This window comes from Onychostruthus taczanowskii, unplaced genomic scaffold (genome assembly GCF_017590055.1).
Source record: "Onychostruthus taczanowskii isolate IOZ18803 unplaced genomic scaffold, ASM1759005v1 scaffold30, whole genome shotgun sequence".
NCBI classification, from domain to species: Eukaryota; Metazoa; Chordata; class Aves; order Passeriformes; family Passeridae; genus Onychostruthus; species Onychostruthus taczanowskii.
The window spans coordinates 2505678-2522848 of NW_024500350.1; the positions used below are offsets into that span (position 1 = coordinate 2505678).

A 17171-nucleotide genomic window follows, 5' to 3' on the forward strand; every position below is an offset into this window, starting at 1 on the left:
CGCCACTCTCCTGCTCCTTTACATAACAGCACCCGGCTCCAAACCAAAGCCTGCGGCGCTGGGACGCTCCCAAGGGATGCCCGGGGGGCGACACTGGGGGCTCGATGGCGGTGCAGGGGCTCGGCCACCCGTGCCCAGGGAGGGGGCCCGGCTGTGGTTTCACGGGTGCTGCACAGCCCCCGAGGGCACTCGCTGACACGCACAGACAGCATCCCCGCAGGGGCTTTTCTCGCGTTTCGGGGGCTGGGGAGGGGAGGTGAGCAGCAGGTGCTGTTCTTGGCATGGTGTCCTGGCTGCTTTAGTGCCAGGGAGTGCCTTCACCCCACTGTCCTGGTGCTTTGGCATCCCTCCAGCACCCCGAAACCCGGACAGTCGGGTTTGGAAAGCAGGCCATAGATGGCTGAGGAGGTGGAGGCTTTATGGGCACCTGTCAGACTGTGATGGGATGTGCTGGACTCATCTCCACTGCTGGTCAGGGATCAGCTCTGACCACATCCTGCCCCTTCTCCTCTCCTCTCACCTGGGAAAAGCATAAAAACAAGCTTTTTTTTTTTTTTTCTTCTCCCCCCCCCCACTGCCGGTTGCTTTCACTTTTTTCTTCCCACCCAGGGAAAAAAAAAAAACAAAGTTTTTTTTTTTTTTTTTTTTCCCCCCCCCCCCCCCCCCGCCGGTTGCTTTCACAAACAATGACAAGTGCTGCCTCATGTGCCCCAAAAGGTCCTGAGGTGGAGGATGAGCATCCTTGGGTCACAGTGGGGATCTGCCAGCATCCCTGAGGGAGGGCTGCAGGATGGAGGCCCCCAGGGTACTCAGAAGATGCAGGGATCCCCAGGGAGTGGGAGCCCAGAGCTTTGTGTCCCAGGACTGGCTGCAGTGCCGGGCCAGGATGCGCTGGGACAGGAGCTGGCCTGACGTAAGAGGTTATACAATGCAGGGCAGGCTGCTGGGAGCAGCATCGGCGTGTCTGTGACCAGAGCCTTGCTCTGCCTCCAGGATAACACCTGTGGGAATAGGGACAGCCCTGCCCTGTGCTGGGCATCCCTCACGAAAACCCGGGGAGGCAGTGAGGGCTCCCTGACCCTCCCCAGGAGGCATTTTGGAGGTGCCAAGATAGGCTCCCTGGTGCCAGAGGAACAGCGTGGCTCCTCCCTGCTGGCACCAGGTGAGAGATCAGCCCCCGGTATTCGAGGCAGGCGCTGAAGGTGTTACTCACCTGGCCCGGGGCTGCTCCGCTCGGCCGGGCAGAGATTGCCACGTGCTCAAAGCGCCTTTCCCAAGGGAAGATCAGACAATGCCTCCTGGGTGGCTTTCCATGCCAGGGGGTATGAGCAGGTCCCCAGCCCTCCCCAGGCGTCCCACAGACACCAGGGGCTGGAGGAGGTGACATGGCATGGGTGTCTTCTTCTCTGAAGGGTACCACAAGCTCGCTTTCTCACCACCCCAGGGACAGGTGATGCCAAGGACTATGCCAGCCCTGACATCAGCATAAGGCTAAAATGGGACTGAAGGCTAAAAGAATTACCTTTTTACACTGTTCCTTCCCAAAATTACTACGTATGTAAAGCAGGCGTGGGAGCTGGCAGCCCTGACTCTCTCTCCTCAGATGTCCTCCTCACCCTGGATCCTCACCAGCCCTGCCACCAGCAGAGCCTTCCCAAGGGACTGAGGGCAATCTGCCCTGCACTCCCATGGGACAGGGAATGGGCACAAGAACCCACTCACAACATCACTGTGGGCTTGTCTTTTGGAAAAGTAATTTTGTTGCCCGGAGGACTTTTTACTATGGGAAAGGGAGACCTGCTGCTTGGGAAAGCAGAGCTTATAGGGATATTTTTTCTATGGCTGACAGCAGGTTTTCTCCCACTCTGGAGCAGATGGGGTGCATTCCTAGGTGACAAGTTATTCAGTGGGATTGGAAAAAGCCATCAATCCATGTTCAGACTGAACCTGAGATTTGCCATGAACTTCAAGGAGGCTGGTTCCACCTCTTTTTCCAACAAAACATGAGTCTTAGTCACCTTTCTTACGGTGAATTTCCCAGTTTTCTGAGGATATCACCTTTGCCACATGCTAGCAAAAAACATCCTTCTTGGAAGCAGGCTCAGGCTGGGCAGCAGGGTTATTCCCAGAACTGCCTCTGGCTTCTCTTGGTAAATTCTGCTATCAGCTCCCTGCCTGCCTCCAGCTGGCCATGACCCAGCCAGGGATGTGGCTACAAGATGCCTTCTGTGTTTTCCAGTGGATCCAGCTGCCCTTGGGCCTCCTGGGCTGGCAGGTGCCAGGGTGGTGCTGGTGGCACCTCGTGAGCCCTGTGTGTGTTCCAGAGGAACCCTCTGGGCTGTGCCAAGGGCCCCGTGACGCTCACGGTGCCACCGTAGGCGCTGCAGGAGGCCAGCCTTATCTTGCCTTGTGCCAAGCTTGGCTCATTGTTGATTGTTCTCTTCCCAGTAAGGAAGAAAGGTAAAAACAAACTCTACTTTTTCTGCAGAACTGCTCTCTGAGTCTCCATTCCTGATGTGTCACTGCCTAGGTCTGACACTTCTGGGGCAGCAAGGACCCTCTGGAGCCACATGGCCATCTGATGGACCAGAAGAGCCCTTGCAGGATGAAGCAATGGCTTTAGGACTGAGCTCTTGTTCATTTTGCACCCAGCCTCATCCCTGTAGTCCTGCTCTCCCTGAGTCCTCCTGCACAGCAACTCCCAGAACCAGAGGATGGAAAACCCTGGAAATCTGGTGAGGATGCTGAGGATGGCTCGGAGCCCTCTGGTCCCCTGGGCTGGCAGAGCAGCAGCTCTACCTGCCACAACAGCCTCTACACCCACAGTTTAGCCCTAACCTGGTTTCTATTCCTTTTTTTTTTTTTTTTTTTTTTTTTTTTTTTTTTTTTTGTGGGTCACCTCCCTCTTTTGCTGTGCCCCACTTTGCCCTCCTGCCAGTGAGCTCTGGCTGCTGCTGACCCTGATCCCAGCAGGACCTGGCTGAAGTCAGTAATGAAATGCACCAGTGAGGTGAGGTTGCTTGGGTCAGGGTGGCTCCTGCTTCCCCAGGCTGGGATTAAGGAGCAGCACATTGGATTTACCTGCAATGGCTTACAGTGGGAGGGGAAAAGCAGGAGGAATGGGGCCAGGGAGACTTTTCTTTCATGGGAAAACCAGTTGGAGGATTAACAGCTTTCCTGGTGCTTGTGTTTTCTTAGTGGGCTGAAAAATGCCGTTTTTAAGGCGCTGGGGATGGAAGGCAGCTTCTTCACCCAGTGCTGCTGGCAGGGCTGAGTTTGAAGCCATGTGCCAGCCAGAGCTGACCCACAACCTCCTCAGGGCTCCTCTGGATATTCCCTTGGTCGACTGGGATCCAGAGCACCACTTCTCCAAAGGTATCATTAGAAGAATCGTGTTTTTCCAAGCTAACTGGTTGTATGGGTCTGGCTGTGCTGATGAAATAGCTGCCAGGCAGCATGTGAGTTATCCCTCTGGATGGCAGGGAGCATTGGGCACTCGCTTGGGAGAAGAAACAAAAACTACCCTTGGTGAGTGCCTAATTCAGCAGGGCTCTGGTGGGCTGCCGACTGGGAAGGATGTAATGGACAAGTGGACACCCTGGGTGCTGGTTGGATGGGTCCCCAGGCCAGGCAGCAAGATGGAGCTGAGACAGACCCTCTCCTCATCCCCTCAGCTCAACTATCATCTCTCTGCAGCAGCCAAAAGTGGGAAAATAGGTTACAGCCACGCGAGACCGGCGAGGTGGGGATGCATTCTTGGAGTCCAGCTGGATTTGGGCAGCCCTTTGGCTCCCGACCAACTTTCCAGCCCGCACGGGTGACGCAGCACACTGGATTCCCAGGCCGGGCGGGCGGCTCGCTCCCTTCCAGCGCTGCCTCCCGGGCACGGCGCTTACATCATGGCCCTGGCTGCCCTCGCCTTCCCTGCGGCCGGAGCAGCGTGGGATCGGGCACCTGCCCGGGGAGCATGGCACCTAATTGCTGTTTGCACCCAGGGTGGCACCAACCTGCCATGCCAGGGAAAAGCATGGGCACATGCCCAGAGGAGGGCAGCGCCCGTCGCAGCTGCAGGGGCTGCATCGTGCAATCTCTCCTCTTGCCAGTTAAAGCCGTACTTGGGCTTCTTGATGAGCAGGGAGCTTTCTGTCTTGCAGGATTCCTGGTTTCCATGAATTCAAGGTATCCTGATGCCACAAAGAGCAGGAACAAAGTAAAGGCACAGCTGCTGGTCGGTACCCACCTTCGCTCTGGTTTCTTAAACTGGGCGAATGCAACAGCCCCAGCAGAGCCTGTTCAAAAACTCCTGGGTGAGAAAGGAAAAGCCACTTGGCCTTGAGCTTTGCAGTCCCTTCCCGGTCCTTTCCCTTCTGGCACGTGAAGCCAGCAGTGGAAGCTGGCAGGGAGAATTGTCCCCCGAAAGCAGCTGTGGGTAGTAACACTCAGCCACCCTGGCAAGCCATCCTTGCTCGGTCACAGATCGGCACAAGGTGGCGAGTGCCGGCTAATGCCATCCTGGGGTCCACATCCTCCTCCCGCACACTGAGGAGGCTGGAAACGTCCCTCTTTCCTCGAGAGGGCAGAGGATGGAGCCTGGAGTTACACTGCCTGCACCGAGTGGTAAAAATGTTGTGTGGGTGGCTGATAGGGAGCTGCCGGGCCGGTGCCTGCCTGCGGGGACGTGTGCGTGCCAGCCCCAGTGGCTCCGGCTGGGGACCAGAAGGACACCTGGGAACTCGGAAGGCTGGGGTTGGGTAGTGCCATGTTTACAAGGAGAAACATATTTAATTTTTGAGGACTGGAAGTGTAGAGTTGTGTCCGGGAACATCATTCCAATCGCTGGCTGCTGACTGGAACTGGAGCCGTGGCTGGTTCCCTCCTCAGGGCTGATCCTTGCCAGGACAGGACGCCACGGAACTTCAGCATTACAGAAGACCTGCCAGGCTGGCAGGAGAGAAGACTCAGCCATGCCTTGGTGGCACTGTTGGTGGCAGGCTCAGCATTATGGCAGGGGAGAAGGAGGGAGCCCATGGCACCTCCACCGCGCTCCTGCGTTGGGTAACACCTGGCCAGGCGGTGACGCCAGGGACACAGGGGTGGGGGCAAGCAGTTTCGGTCGGGGCAAGAGCAGAGGCATCCAAACCAGTGATTACCGTGGCCCTGAGCTGCTAAGTGGAGGAAGTCTGTGATTAGTTGACACCTCCAGCCGGGCTTTGGATTTTAAGCTGGGCTGGAGCAGGGGTGGATGACAACTGCTTTATTCACTGCTGATACAGTGAATAAAGCAGTTGTGAATAAAACTACAGTGAATGAAGCAGTGAATAAAACTGAAAACACAGCCTAGGTATGGTATCAGGATATGCTGGTGGTGAACGTGCAGCGAGGCCCCAAGGGGTCACTGGAAATAAACCAAGACTAACACCAGGTTTTTCAGGCCTGGCTTAGGGAATCTGTTCCATGCCCTCACTCCCACAGCACACAGGTTTTCCTGCTCCCCCCTCCCAAGCCTGGCTAAAGTAGTTAATTGCTCTGTTATGCACAATTTACAGGAGTTAATTACTAAACTAATACATTAGGCTGCTTGTCTCCCAGTCACAGACCCAGCTCCAGCTCCTCCACTGGTATCAGGATATGCTGGTGGTGACTATGCAGCGAGTCCCCAGGGGCTCTGGGGGTGCTCATGGGGAAAGATGGGTTTTGGTGCTGTGGCTTGGAGCCCTGGGCTGAGATATCCAAGGGCTCGGGGCAGGACTTTGTGTTGACTTTGGTTTCCATGTGCTTTGAATAAACCCCCCTTCACCAGCCACTGCTGTGAGTCTCATGCAGCCTTGGGAAGTAAAGAAATTACTCCTTATGTCAGGGTGCTTATCCCTGAGCTTTGGGGTTCTTGTATTTGCAGGTGGCTACTAGGAAAGGAAGAGGGGAGGTGTTTGTGTTTGGGCCCATGGCACAGCTGATACCAGGCCTGTGTTTAACTCCATGCTGGGAAGAATCTCCCGTCAGGCTGTCCCAAGGGTCTGTCCCCACCCTGCAAGTGCAGGGTTATTTATGGTCTGTCCCTGTAAAAAGCAGCACTCTGGCCTAGCCAGGACCTGGAGGACCACTGTCCCAGCCCCAGAGCCAGGAGGGTTCAGGCTCTACACTGCCATGTAGCCCCTAAAGCTTGCCAGAGCAAGGAGTTAGGTTGATGTCTCCACACCTGGCTGCTGCTGGCAGGTAAATCCCAGGTGTTGTCACCCCAGGTGAACATCACTGAGGTTTGGCTGAGCAATTCCTCACTTACAATCCCTCCAGCACCCATCTTAGGGTCAAATAGAAGAGAAAAATAGCGCAGCAATGAAAAGGATGGTGAGAATGACACGGAGGGTGTGGAGCCTCCAACTCCTTTCTGTTTGGACAATGTCCTTTGTGGGGTTCTGCCATTCAGCCACGTCCATGCGGAGGTGCCGGGGCAGTGCAGGGCAGCACTGGACCAACACAGAGCCTGGATAAGACCAAAAGAGCCTGGATAAGACCAGGCATTGTTCACAACGCCTCCCCCGCAGCCAGTGCATGACCCAGGGCTCTGCCCGCCCCGTCTCGCCATCGTCCGGCCGTGCCATTCAAACAGATCGGCCAGATTAGCCAGCGCTGGGACCCAGCCTCTTCCCGGAGCTGCTGAGCACCAGCGGGAAGTTTTCTGGGGCTTAAAGTGGCCATTTGTGCCGTGCAAACAGTGAGATATCCCGGGAAGGGTATTGATTTAAGGTTAAAAGCATGACCTTGCCAAGTCTCATAGGGCTGGCAGGATGTGGGCTGAAAAGCAGCCCTGGGCAGATCTGGCATCTCACCCCCGCCAGCTCCGTCCCAGCCTGGCACCTCTGGAGCTCGCAGAGAGGCTGCGGCTGCACCCAAGGTCTCGATCCCTAGGAGAGGACTTAGCAACCCATGGGATGGGGCTCAGTGGCTTTGTCCCCCCAGCATCCAAGGTTTTGGTCCCTGGAAGGAGAATTTGCATCCCACGGGCAAGGTCTTGGTGGCTGTGCCAGCTCTGGCGTCCACTGAGAGCTTGTTTCCCTGGCACACAAATCAGGCTGGGTCTCACGGTTTGGAAGCCCACGAGCTAAGTTTCCCTTGGGAACCCACCAGCTCAGCCTCCTGCACTTTCCCACGGGCAAGGTCTTGGTGGCTGTGCCAGCTCTGGCGTCCACTGAGAGCTTGTTTCCCTGGCACACAAATCAGGCTGGGTCTCACGTTTTGGGAGCCCACGAGCTCAGGGCTAAGTGTCCCTTGGGAACCCACCACCTCAGCCTCCTGCACTTGGAACAAAGGACAGACGCTGCACAGAGCTGTGACTCCCTCTGGTGCCTGCCCCGTGCTCCCCAGCCCGTCCTGCTCCCTTTCCTCATCCCACAGCAGGGAAGGTTTGGGGTGCCCCAGCTGGCCTTGGGGTGGATGGGTGAGCGGGGATCGGAACTCGTACCTGGGCAGCAGCTGTGGGACTCGGCATTGCCAAACACCCGTGTGCCGGGGCCCGAATTTGGGGGGCAGGAGCTGCTTTCGGGGTGATGGAGGCACAGCTCTGCCTGCAGATGGAGCTCCTCGCTCGGGGACAGGGCTGGAGCGAGGCATGAATCCAGAGAATTTCTCCTTGAGGACCCCACAGTTCTGCCAGTCCCCAAAAGACAAAAAGAGGCGGTGCTTAAAGTCTCCCTGCTGGGCAGGGGATGGTGGTAATTAATCCCTGATTAAGTTAATTACCCAAAAGCGTTTGGTCTGAAAGAGGTGGGAGGAAGTGCCGCCCAAACCCGGGTATTATAAAAGTGAATCTCTGCAGACCCATGGGTCGATGTCAGGGGAAGGAAAGGGGAGGTGGTGGTTTGGGGAGTGTCTGGCTGAGGCAGCCAGGGCATCTGGTGGTGTCCCACTGCCAGCGCCTCCAGCCTGAGCCTTCCTCCCCCGGGGAGGAGGAGGAGGGAGTGCAAGGTGGGCTGTAGGGAGGGGCCGGGGAGGAGGAGGAGGGAGTGCAAGGGAGGGAAGGGCTGCTGAGGGAGCTCTACCTCCTCACCACGACCTGGGGTGCAAATACTGCACCTTTCCATACTCCTGGATTTGGGCTGGAAGCTGCACTTCTGGCACTGCAGCAGATCCTGTCCCCCGGGCTGGGGGGGACCCTGGGAGGGCTCAGCAAGGAAGCACTTGCAGCTGCTGGGTCCTGATGGCTTGACATGTGTGTCCTTGTCCCAGGCTAAAATGGCTGTTTTCTCCTCTTTGGGGAGCAGGGACACGGGAGGAGCTTGCTGAGAGCCAGATTTGGCCTTTCTAGGGGCTGGGCTCAGTCCTAGGGGCAGAGTGGGTCAGATGAGGACAGTGGCAGGGTTTGATTCCCGTGGCTCCCTCGGGATGGCAGATGCCTGGGGAGCCAGTGGGGGCTGCCTGTGGGACCCTCGTGGTGCCCAGGGCAAGGGACAGCCACAGGGTCAGCAGCTGCTGGCCCCAGCTCGCTGCTTCAGGGATTATGCTGATCCGCTCCAGCTGCCCTGCTGTGTGCTGAAGGATTTCTGAGTCTTACACATGTTTTCCCTGCTAAATTGGAGGTGTTTGTGTCCACAGTGCAAGGGCCAGGTCAGTGTTTGCTTTGATCCCTATGTTCTCAGCTGGGTCAGGGGAACTGTGTGACTTGGCCTGTGTGTGGTAGGAAATCAGATGTTTAAAAGTTTCTTTTGGAAATGGAGCTCTGCGAGGCAGCAGATTTAGGGCTACAATCCTGAATCTGCTGACTGTCCTTATGGCTCTGCAGTTCTTACACTTTCTGGTCTGTTGTCAGCATTGTGACACTCATCTTGCCTGTACCTCTTTTGGGTTCAGCACTTTTCCTCAGAAATCAAATTTCAGCCTCTCCCATGTAGTTTTCAACCCTCGATTTGCTCTCCTCTCCCAGGTGATCTCTGGTCCTAGTGGCAGCACGGAACTGAACGATGCCACACGCCTGCCTCTCCCTGTGCCAGCTGCAGTGGGATCCTCATGGATCGTGTTGTTCTTGGATGTGTGGCTGATCCCCACCCCTCCTCCTCCTCAGCTGCCCCCACATAACCAGCTCTGCCCCATTGTGCAATGGCAGTTCCAGCACAACTCACCCTTGCCCCTGCCAAACGGGGCCCTGGGAGCAGGGCTGTCACACTCCTGCCACTGTCCCTTGTGGTGACACCCGAGGTGTGACAATGCGGGTATGTGTGTCTCAGGAGCAGCCCCACCCGATGCACATTTGGGCCTGACACCTGCCTCCCCTGGCCTGGCAGCACCCATGGGTGCTCTCCCAGCTGTGGGCAGGTGGCAAAAGCCATTCTGCCCATCAGAGTGAATCACTGGCTGGGCTTCACACACCACCGGGATTCCCCAGTGCCCCTGGCTCTAGAAATGGTCTTTCCTAATGCAGGCTCTTACAGTGGAAATGAAACCTCAGCAGGTCTCTGATGCACTCTCAGCTCTGCCCCTTTTGCAGCAGCTTGGATTTTTTAAATTGTTATAAATGGGGTTTTTTTTCAGAGGATGATGACAATTCCCTGGGGCTTGGTGTAACTTGAGTGTGAGGTTTGCTTCCCTGCAAATCACAGTGATGATGTGATGTTACTGGAGGTGCTGAGCCCATCCCAGTTTGGGGCTATGATATCCTAGTGATGGGTGTAGCAAACCAGCCTCATTTGTTGCAAATCCACATGGATTTGATGGATGTCAATGTTCATTAAGGTTTTGGTGGATCAGTTGAGCTGATTTGAGGTTTGCCAAGGAGAAATAACAAAGCAAGAAGAAATCCAGGGCTACATCGAGGAACAATGTGATTTTAGCTTTCCTTCATAAAGAATTAGGGCTTTGGAGGCCCTGGTCTGTGTAGGGGCATCCCCAAAGCTTTTGGATGCCAGTGTCTGGGGTGATGAGTCAGGAGGCAGTGATGGAAAATGGGGGAAATTCATGCAGAATCAGGTCAGAAGAGAAGAAGAGAGACCCTGCAGGGGTCAGAGCTGGGTGCCAGAGCTGCGAGGGACAGATTTGGGGTGGCCTGGTTGCTGGTGGGAGCCCGGCAGAGCGGAGGTGTGGCAGCAGCAGCTCGGGCAGGGGCTCCTCCTTCCTGCAGCTCCTCCTCGCTGTGGAAAAGGCCGATTTTCTCCCCAAAACGGCTCCCACGTGGGACAGGCAGCGTTTTCTCCCTCTCCCTGGCAAAAGCGAAACCCTATCCCTGTCCTCAGCGCTCTGCTTGGGTTTCTCAGGGCTGTTCCTGGCACTTGGCTCCTTCGCCCCCAGCATTTCCATTGCCTCTCTCCATCTTTTTTCCACTCCTTCCCTCCTCTGCCGCCGCCGCTTCCCCACGGCCCCCGCTGCCGCGGCTGCTCCCCTAAATGGGCCACGAAGGCGGATTATCGCCACGGCTCATCTGCATTCGCCCTCCTCCCGGTGCTGCCCTGCTCCTCCTCCTCCCGATCGCCGCTCCAGCGGAGCCGGAGCCGTGCGGGCTGCCCGGGAATGGCCAGCGCCGGGAGAGCCCCCGCGCCGGGGCTGCCGTGAGTAGGGGGCTGCGGTGTCCCTGCGGTGGGGTGCATGGCTGGGTGGCTCTCTGGCCGTCTCTGCTGGCTGCGTTCTCCTTGGGTTGTTTGTTTTTTCCCATCCCTGCCCTTCCCGTGTCCTTCGGCGGCAGCAGGAGCCGACGAGCCCCGTGCGCGGGGGCTCGGGGTGCTGGGGTTGGTGCCCCGCGGGTGACACCCGGCGTGGCCTCTGCTCGGCAGGGAGATGCCCACGGAGGATGGGACGAGGCCGAGGGGACGGCAGGTCAACGGTGAGGTCAGCGGTGTCCCCCGGCCCAGGGGGATGGGGGACCCCTCGCTCCGGGGCAAGGCAGCACCCGCTGCCAGCAGGACAGACGCGATGGCAGAGGGCTGTGAGCCGGGGCCGGCACTGGGTGACGGGGATGTGAGCCCCGGGGGAGCCCCAGAGCGAGCGTGGCAGCCCGAGGAAGCCCTGATGACCGAGCTTTCGGAGCTGGTGCAGAAGGTGGTGAAGAGCAGCAGCTGGTGGGAACGGCACGGCGTGGACATCAGCATCCTTGCCTGCAGCTTCCTCCTGCTGCCAGCAGGTAACCTGGCTCAGCGCCCCCACACCATGGCCGGGGGGGTCCCCTGGGGTCCCACTGGCTCCTCATGCTGCTTTGTGCTGGGGGTCTGTTGGCACCTACTGAGGCTGTAACAAAGCCACAGTAACTCCTTCACCCCGTGACTGGGTGCACTCTGACCCCTGACAGCAGGTGACAATGACACCCGGGGTGCAGCCTGGGCTGAGGGGCCAGTGGCATCTGGGGTAAGCCTGGGCTGAGGGGATGCTGCCCAGGCAGATGTGCACAGGGCAGGGCAGTGGGTGATGTGTCCCACCAGGGGACATGTTGGTTTGGTGGCAGTGGCCCTGGCTGTGGTGGGTGGAAGGGAAAACAGTTGAGCGTGGGTCTCTGGTGGTATGGCTGGAAAGCTGGCACCTTCTCTTGCTGTTGAACTCCTGGGGATGCTGAAATCCTGGCGGAGTAATGGCACCAGTGGAATCCCACATCCCAGAACTGTGGGGTGGGATCAGGCTCCTGCAGCACTCGTTGCCATCGAGGCTGGAAGTGGCCAAACCTTCAGCACAAGGGTGAGTGTGGCTGGTCCAGTCATGAGGACGATGAGGAGGCAAACTCTGACTTGCGTGGTTTAAACACCTGTAACTACGGCTGAAGAACAGGTTTAGGGCAGTGCCTGGCGTGTTTGGGTGTAGCAACACCTCCAGCCTGGCTCACAGGGCTGCAGGACGCGTGCATGGCCGAGCTCCTGCCCGGCTGGTTTCTCCACAGGGTTCCTGTGCCTGCGGTCGTCCCAGGCCATCCCTTTCCTGGCGGGTATCCTCACCCTTGGCGTGGTGCATCACACCCTGACTGTCAAGGGCAGCCACCTGGCCAGCCACAATGCCTTGACTGAGTCCAAGCCCTGGAGCAAAGTGTGGGCTGTCTTCTTCATTGAGGTGAGTGGGGCAGCCCCCAAAAACACCCCATCAGCTCCTTGTGGTGGTGGGCAATGTTTGGAATGGTGGGAAGGGTTTCTAGTGCTTAACTGTTAAAAGTCCATTTCCAGACTGGTTTGGGGTCTGTGGGGTGCAGAGCATCTCCCCATGGTGCTTCATTGTGGTTCCAGAGCATCTCCTCAGGTTCCTCCCACACAAGCCCAAGCCAGGCAGTGCCCAACCCTGGCACCACAACTCTCTTCCCTCCCAGCTCTGCTCAGCTTTCACAGTCGAGCAGGCCACGTACAACCACGTGAAGATCCACCATGGCTACACCAACATCATTGGACTGGGGGACTCCAGCACGTGGAAACTTCCCTTCCTGAACCGCTACGTCTACATGTTCGTGGCTCCTCTCGCAGTGCCCATCCTAACCCCTCTGGTGGCACTTGGTACGTGTCCCGGGCACCTTGGGACAGGGTGTTGGGTGTGGGAAGCTTGTGACTGCCCAGGTCTCACCCCACCCAAGGGTTCTGCTTTGGTTGGAGGCATCACATTAACTACACCAGCCCCTGGTGGGACACTGCAGGATGGGCAGGAGATGCTGCACTTGCCCTGGGGACCACATCTTCTGCATCTGCTTTCTGCTGATGCTGAGAAATTACTTCACCTTTTCTTGTGCTGGATGTTGAAATCTCTGCCAAAAGCCATCTCATAAGCCTGCAGCACCCAAATCTGTTCTTCTTTAACTCAGATCTGTGGCCATGATGGGGTTCAGTCTCACGCATGGGTCTCAGGTTGATCAGATGCACATGAGGCGTTTGGTGGCATGTATGGGGTGGAGGTTTGGGGCACTGCAGGGGCCAGACACAAAGAGCTTGGGCAGGAAAGGTGGTGGCTCCAGGGAAATAATGGTGCCAGAAAACGATCAGGGAGAAGAGCCCAGAAAGCAGTAAGAGGCTGGGGAAGAAAAGCTCTCCAGGCTGCCTGACCCAGCTCTGGGCAGCGCGAAATGCACGAGCAATGACTTGGCAAATTGTAAGAAACCAAGGTGCGTCCAAATCCCCTGAGTGATGTTGCACAGCTGGATCTGCTGCTCTGGAGAGTCTCTCAGACCCACACCCCAGCAGTTTTATAGGGTTGGGGCAACCTGGAGGATGGGGAAAGTGAGTTTATGGGCTGGGCTGGGCTGTGGAGCTATTGGCACACTGACTGCTGGAGCAGCAGTGGTGGTATGGAAACATCAACACCTCGCCCATGCGCTGCCTCCTCTTCCTTGTGCAGATTTGTTGAGGAACGTGGAGTGGAAGGCAGCTCTCCGGACCCTCTGCTGCATGTTTCTGGGGTTTTACTGCCATTACTGGCTCCTGCTCCATGTCTCGGGCTTCCAGTCGCCGTGGTCTGCCCTGCTCTGCATGCTGGTCACCCGCTCCCTCCTGGCCCATCCCTACATCCATGTCAACATATTCCAGGTAGAGACCTGAAGCTTCAAGGTATCCCAACAGTGCTGGAGACAGGCAAGCCACCACCCAGTGCCCTGATGCTTCTAGCTGGAGCTTGTGTCACCTTAAGGCGTGTGGGTGCAGTTGTGCTGATGTTGTCACCAGGAGGATCAGGCTGGTGGTGCTGGGTGGAAAGTGGTGGCCCTTGGAAAATGTCAGGGCAGGTGAGTGCAAAGGCTGTGAGGATGGTGTCCCCTGCAGTGGCTGGCAGGACTGATGTGTTTCAGGTGGTGTTACAGGCCGTGGGGTGGGGAGAGGCTGGTGGCTCCAAGTGTGGATGTTTTGGGGGAACAGAGCCTGGGAGCTCCTTGGTGGCTCCACGGACAAACACAAGCTGGGATGACTTTAGGGACAAACCCAGCTCTTGGGCTGACAGAGAGACCCCAAAATGTGTCTCCTCGTGCCCACACACGGGCAGAGCTGCCATTGGCTCCGCTGGGAAGAGACTGTGGGGGTGACAGGTGCCACAGGGTGCCCTCCCTCCTCTCCTGCAGCACATTGGCCTCCCCATGTTCGCTGCCGACCGCAGACCCAAGCGGATCCACCTCATGAGCCTGGGTGTCCTCAACCTGCCCCGCAACGCCCTCCTCGACTGGTCCTTCGGCCACTCGCTCATCAGCTGCCACGTGGAGCATCACCTCTTCCCCAGCCTCTCTGACAACATGTGCCTGAAGGTGAGCTGCTCCTAAAGCAGGGGTTGGTGCTGGGAGCCTTTGGAAATTGCCTCTTGACTCCACGGGGTGACCGGGAGGTGAGACGGGGACGGGAAATCTTCCCGCGCCCTCCCGCCCCCGCGGACAGACCTGTGCTGCTCCTCTCGGGTTGGAAACCACCCACTGCTTTGCAACAGTCCCTAGCCCATCTCCTGCCAGCCCGTTCCTGTTTCTCCTGGGTTTCTGCTCCCTGCTCCTTCTCCTGGTCCCAATTCCAGCCTTCCAGCAGTCCAGGATCCTCCCAGTTATTCCATTGGGAAAGTATCCCCAGCATTGCGCAGTCCGGTTTTTGGTTCAGACACCATCCAGGCAAACCTGCTGTCACTCTGGTCGTGCCCCTGCTTGCCGCTCTGAGGTGTGGGGTGTGTTCAGAACGTGGGCTCTGAGCAGTGCCCCGGCTGGAGGGGATCCAGGGCAGGTGCATACCCTGCCCTCCAGCCCAGGATGGCCACAGCAAGTGCTGGGCCCTTGTCTTCAGCGTCCTTGAGCCCACGGGGCTGGCAGCACCGACCTCCCCCAAAGAGCTGTCGCAGGGAAGGAGGTCATTAAGCCTGTGGCAGCTCCCAGTCCCATCAACGAGTTGTGTGGGCCAATAATGATGGGTGTGAACGACGAGCATTCGTGGCTGGCGCTCATTAGAAGCCTCATTAGGGCATCTCTCCTAATTTGGAGCCCTCCAAAGGCGTTTTGCCAGGGTGAACTCCCTGTGATGCTGCAACTGGAAACCACCTTCCTCTTAATATTCACAGCGAAGATACTGCAGCTGGTGCTGCGTGCTCCAGCCCAGCTTTGGGTGTGTTTTCTGGGCACATTTGTACAAACACCAGGCCACCCTGCACAGCAGTGACCTCACCTTTGCCTTTGCAGATCAAACCCATCGTCTCCCAGTACCTGAAGCAGAAGAAGCTGCCCTACAACGAGGACACCTACAGCTCCAGGCTCTGGCTGTTCCTCCAGAGATACGAGGAGCTGATGGTCCATGCTCCCCCCATAACGGAGCTGGTGGGCATCCAGTGAGGACCACGGGGGCTGCAGCACCTGGGGGGCTGTTTCCCGCAGGGACACTCAGAGGGATGGTTTTAGCAGGAACCAGCACCTCCATGAAGTCATCGTGTAGAAACATCCCTCCCTGAACTCTTGCTTTTGGCTAGAAAATGGTGCACATAGCCATGGCAGGGGGAGAGCAACACCAGGGACACAAAAATCGGGGTTCCCCACAGTTATTCCCAGCCAGGGCTTACTTTTATCCACTCTGCTTTGACACTTGGGGAGAGGAAACCACCCCGTCTGTGGGGGATGTGACACCGTGTCCGGGACACGCAGAACTGAGAAGCACCAGGATCTGCAGGATGGAGCTGCAGCTGTTTGTTCGGGGTCTCAGGGAAGGGGTGGATGTGGGAAGGGGGCTGTGTCACTGCTGCTTGTGCTTTGGGCTAAATCAGTCCCTTCTAGGAACAAAGATTTGTTTCAAAGATAAGCTCGGCCTTAACACTTTGGGGTGGATTTCCTTTATCACTGGGTTTTTTTGCTGGAGGAAGTTTTACTGGTATCCTGTGGTGCCCAGGGCAGGAGTGGGGGCACCCATGGGGGTGTCTGTGTTGGGGTGCCAGAGTCATTGGGGCCCCTGGGCATTGCTGTGGCAGGAATTCATCAGGGAATCATCTGCCAGAGCAGCTGGTGTCCCGGGTGTGGGAGCTTTCCTTGTTTGGGGAGGGTGAGCTCTGCCTGTGCTGCTGCCAGGGCTGGGATGCTCACCTGGCCTCTTCAAGGCACCTGTGGGAGGCTGTGTGTGTCTTCAGCAGGGTGCTCTGCTGCCCCAGACCTGCGAGACCGATGGCAAAGCCCACGCCAGGGCCACGCTGGGGAGAGGCAGCAGAGTGGCCAGGCTGGCAGCAGTGTGGCTTTGCCCTCAGCCTGGGGCTTTGCTCTCTGAGTTGTCCTCCCCTCCGGGCTGGACCCCTGCAGTGCCACACTGTGGATTTGGGAGGCTCAAGGATGCTGTGCCCTGCTCCTGAGGAGAAGCTCCCTGTGCTGTGGGGCCGGAGCTGGCATGGCCGTACCAGGCTCCATGGCATCCCTGTGCAGAGATCCAGACTCAGGAGCAGGAGCAGTGCTCCTGGATCTACCCAGCCTGACCCCTTTGGCATCAGAAATGCTGAATTATTGATTTACCCTGGGCTGGGCTCCAGGGGCTGCTGATGCACTGCTCTGCTGGCATTGCCACCCTCTCCAGGCCCCTGTGGATCCAGGACATTGTGAAACACCCAGAGGGCAAATTCCCATCCTCTGAGCAGGGCTTGGGCTGGTCTGTAGGTGGGACAGCAGCTGGAGGGGTATGGCCAGAGCAAAGGGCCTGAATGCTCTGGGGGGGCTGAGACCCTCCCCAGAGCACCTCACCCCTTCCCCAATTAATCTCTCAACTGAGCATCAAAGATAAGATAAAGGTGACAAATTACTGGCATTCCCAGCTCCAGCAAGGGGACAAGGGGGCATTAGAGGTGCTTTTGGTTCAGGTGGGGTGATCTTCACCTCACCTGTTCCTGTTTGTGGGCACAAAATGCTCTTTTGGCCTCTCCTGCTGCAAAGAGATCAGGCCTCAAAATGTTCCCAGGCACCGGTCAGAGCAACAGCTCTTTTCCCAGCTGGATTTTATGGATGATGTTTAAAGCAATGCCAGCTGAAGGCGAGTGTTTGCAGGTCCCTCAGCCAGCGGGAGACAGCCTGTGATTTGGGAAATGGATGGATTATTCCCTGCCAGAACTGCTGGATACAGAAGTTAATGGGGGAAAGGGAGAATTCTGGAAAAAAAAAAAAAAAAAAAAAAAAAAAAAAAAAAAAAAAAAAAAAAAAAAAAAAAAAAAAAAAAAAAAAAAAAAAGGAGGACTCTGACTCATGTGCTTGGAACCCTCCAAATTTAAACCGAGTGCTTCTGTGGATGACCTCTGTGGGGATATTTGGAGCCTTC

The 17171-nt window shown here is 57.1% G+C and overlaps 1 protein-coding gene across 2 annotated transcripts; it reads left to right on the forward strand.

Moving 5' to 3' along the window:
* The first annotated feature begins 10434 nt into the window (after positions 1 to 10434).
* Positions 10435 to 16908, forward strand: FADS6 (fatty acid desaturase 6). 2 transcript variants are annotated; one of them, XM_041409566.1, is made up of 7 exons: positions 10435 to 10532; positions 10755 to 11101; positions 11846 to 12012; positions 12263 to 12443; positions 13464 to 13657; positions 13988 to 14167; positions 15074 to 16908. In XM_041409566.1, exons 1-7 carry the CDS (start codon positions 10495 to 10497, stop codon positions 15221 to 15223), a joined length of 1257 nt encoding a protein of 418 aa, XP_041265500.1. In that variant the 5' UTR covers positions 10435 to 10494; the 3' UTR covers positions 15224 to 16908. The 2 variants fall into 2 exon arrangements, with proteins under 2 accessions (XP_041265500.1, XP_041265501.1); XM_041409567.1 differs by lacking the exon at positions 13464 to 13657 and adding an exon at positions 13276 to 13463 and having other exon boundaries at positions 15074 to 16901.
* The last annotated feature ends 263 nt before the right edge of the window (positions 16909 to 17171 follow it).

Excerpts from the sequence above, each read along its gene's own strand:
- FADS6 (XM_041409566.1), top strand. The coding sequence starts at position 10,495 with ATGGCCAGCGCCGGGAGAGCCCCCGCGCCGGGGCTGCC. Across the intron at positions 11,102-11,845 it reads CTTCCTCCTGCTGCCAGCAG|GGTTCCTGTGCCTGCGGTCG; the intron begins GTAACCTGGCTC and ends GTTTCTCCACAG. Across the intron at positions 12,444-13,463 it reads AACCCCTCTGGTGGCACTTG|GTAGAGACCTGAAGCTTCAA; the intron begins GTACGTGTCCCG and ends AACATATTCCAG.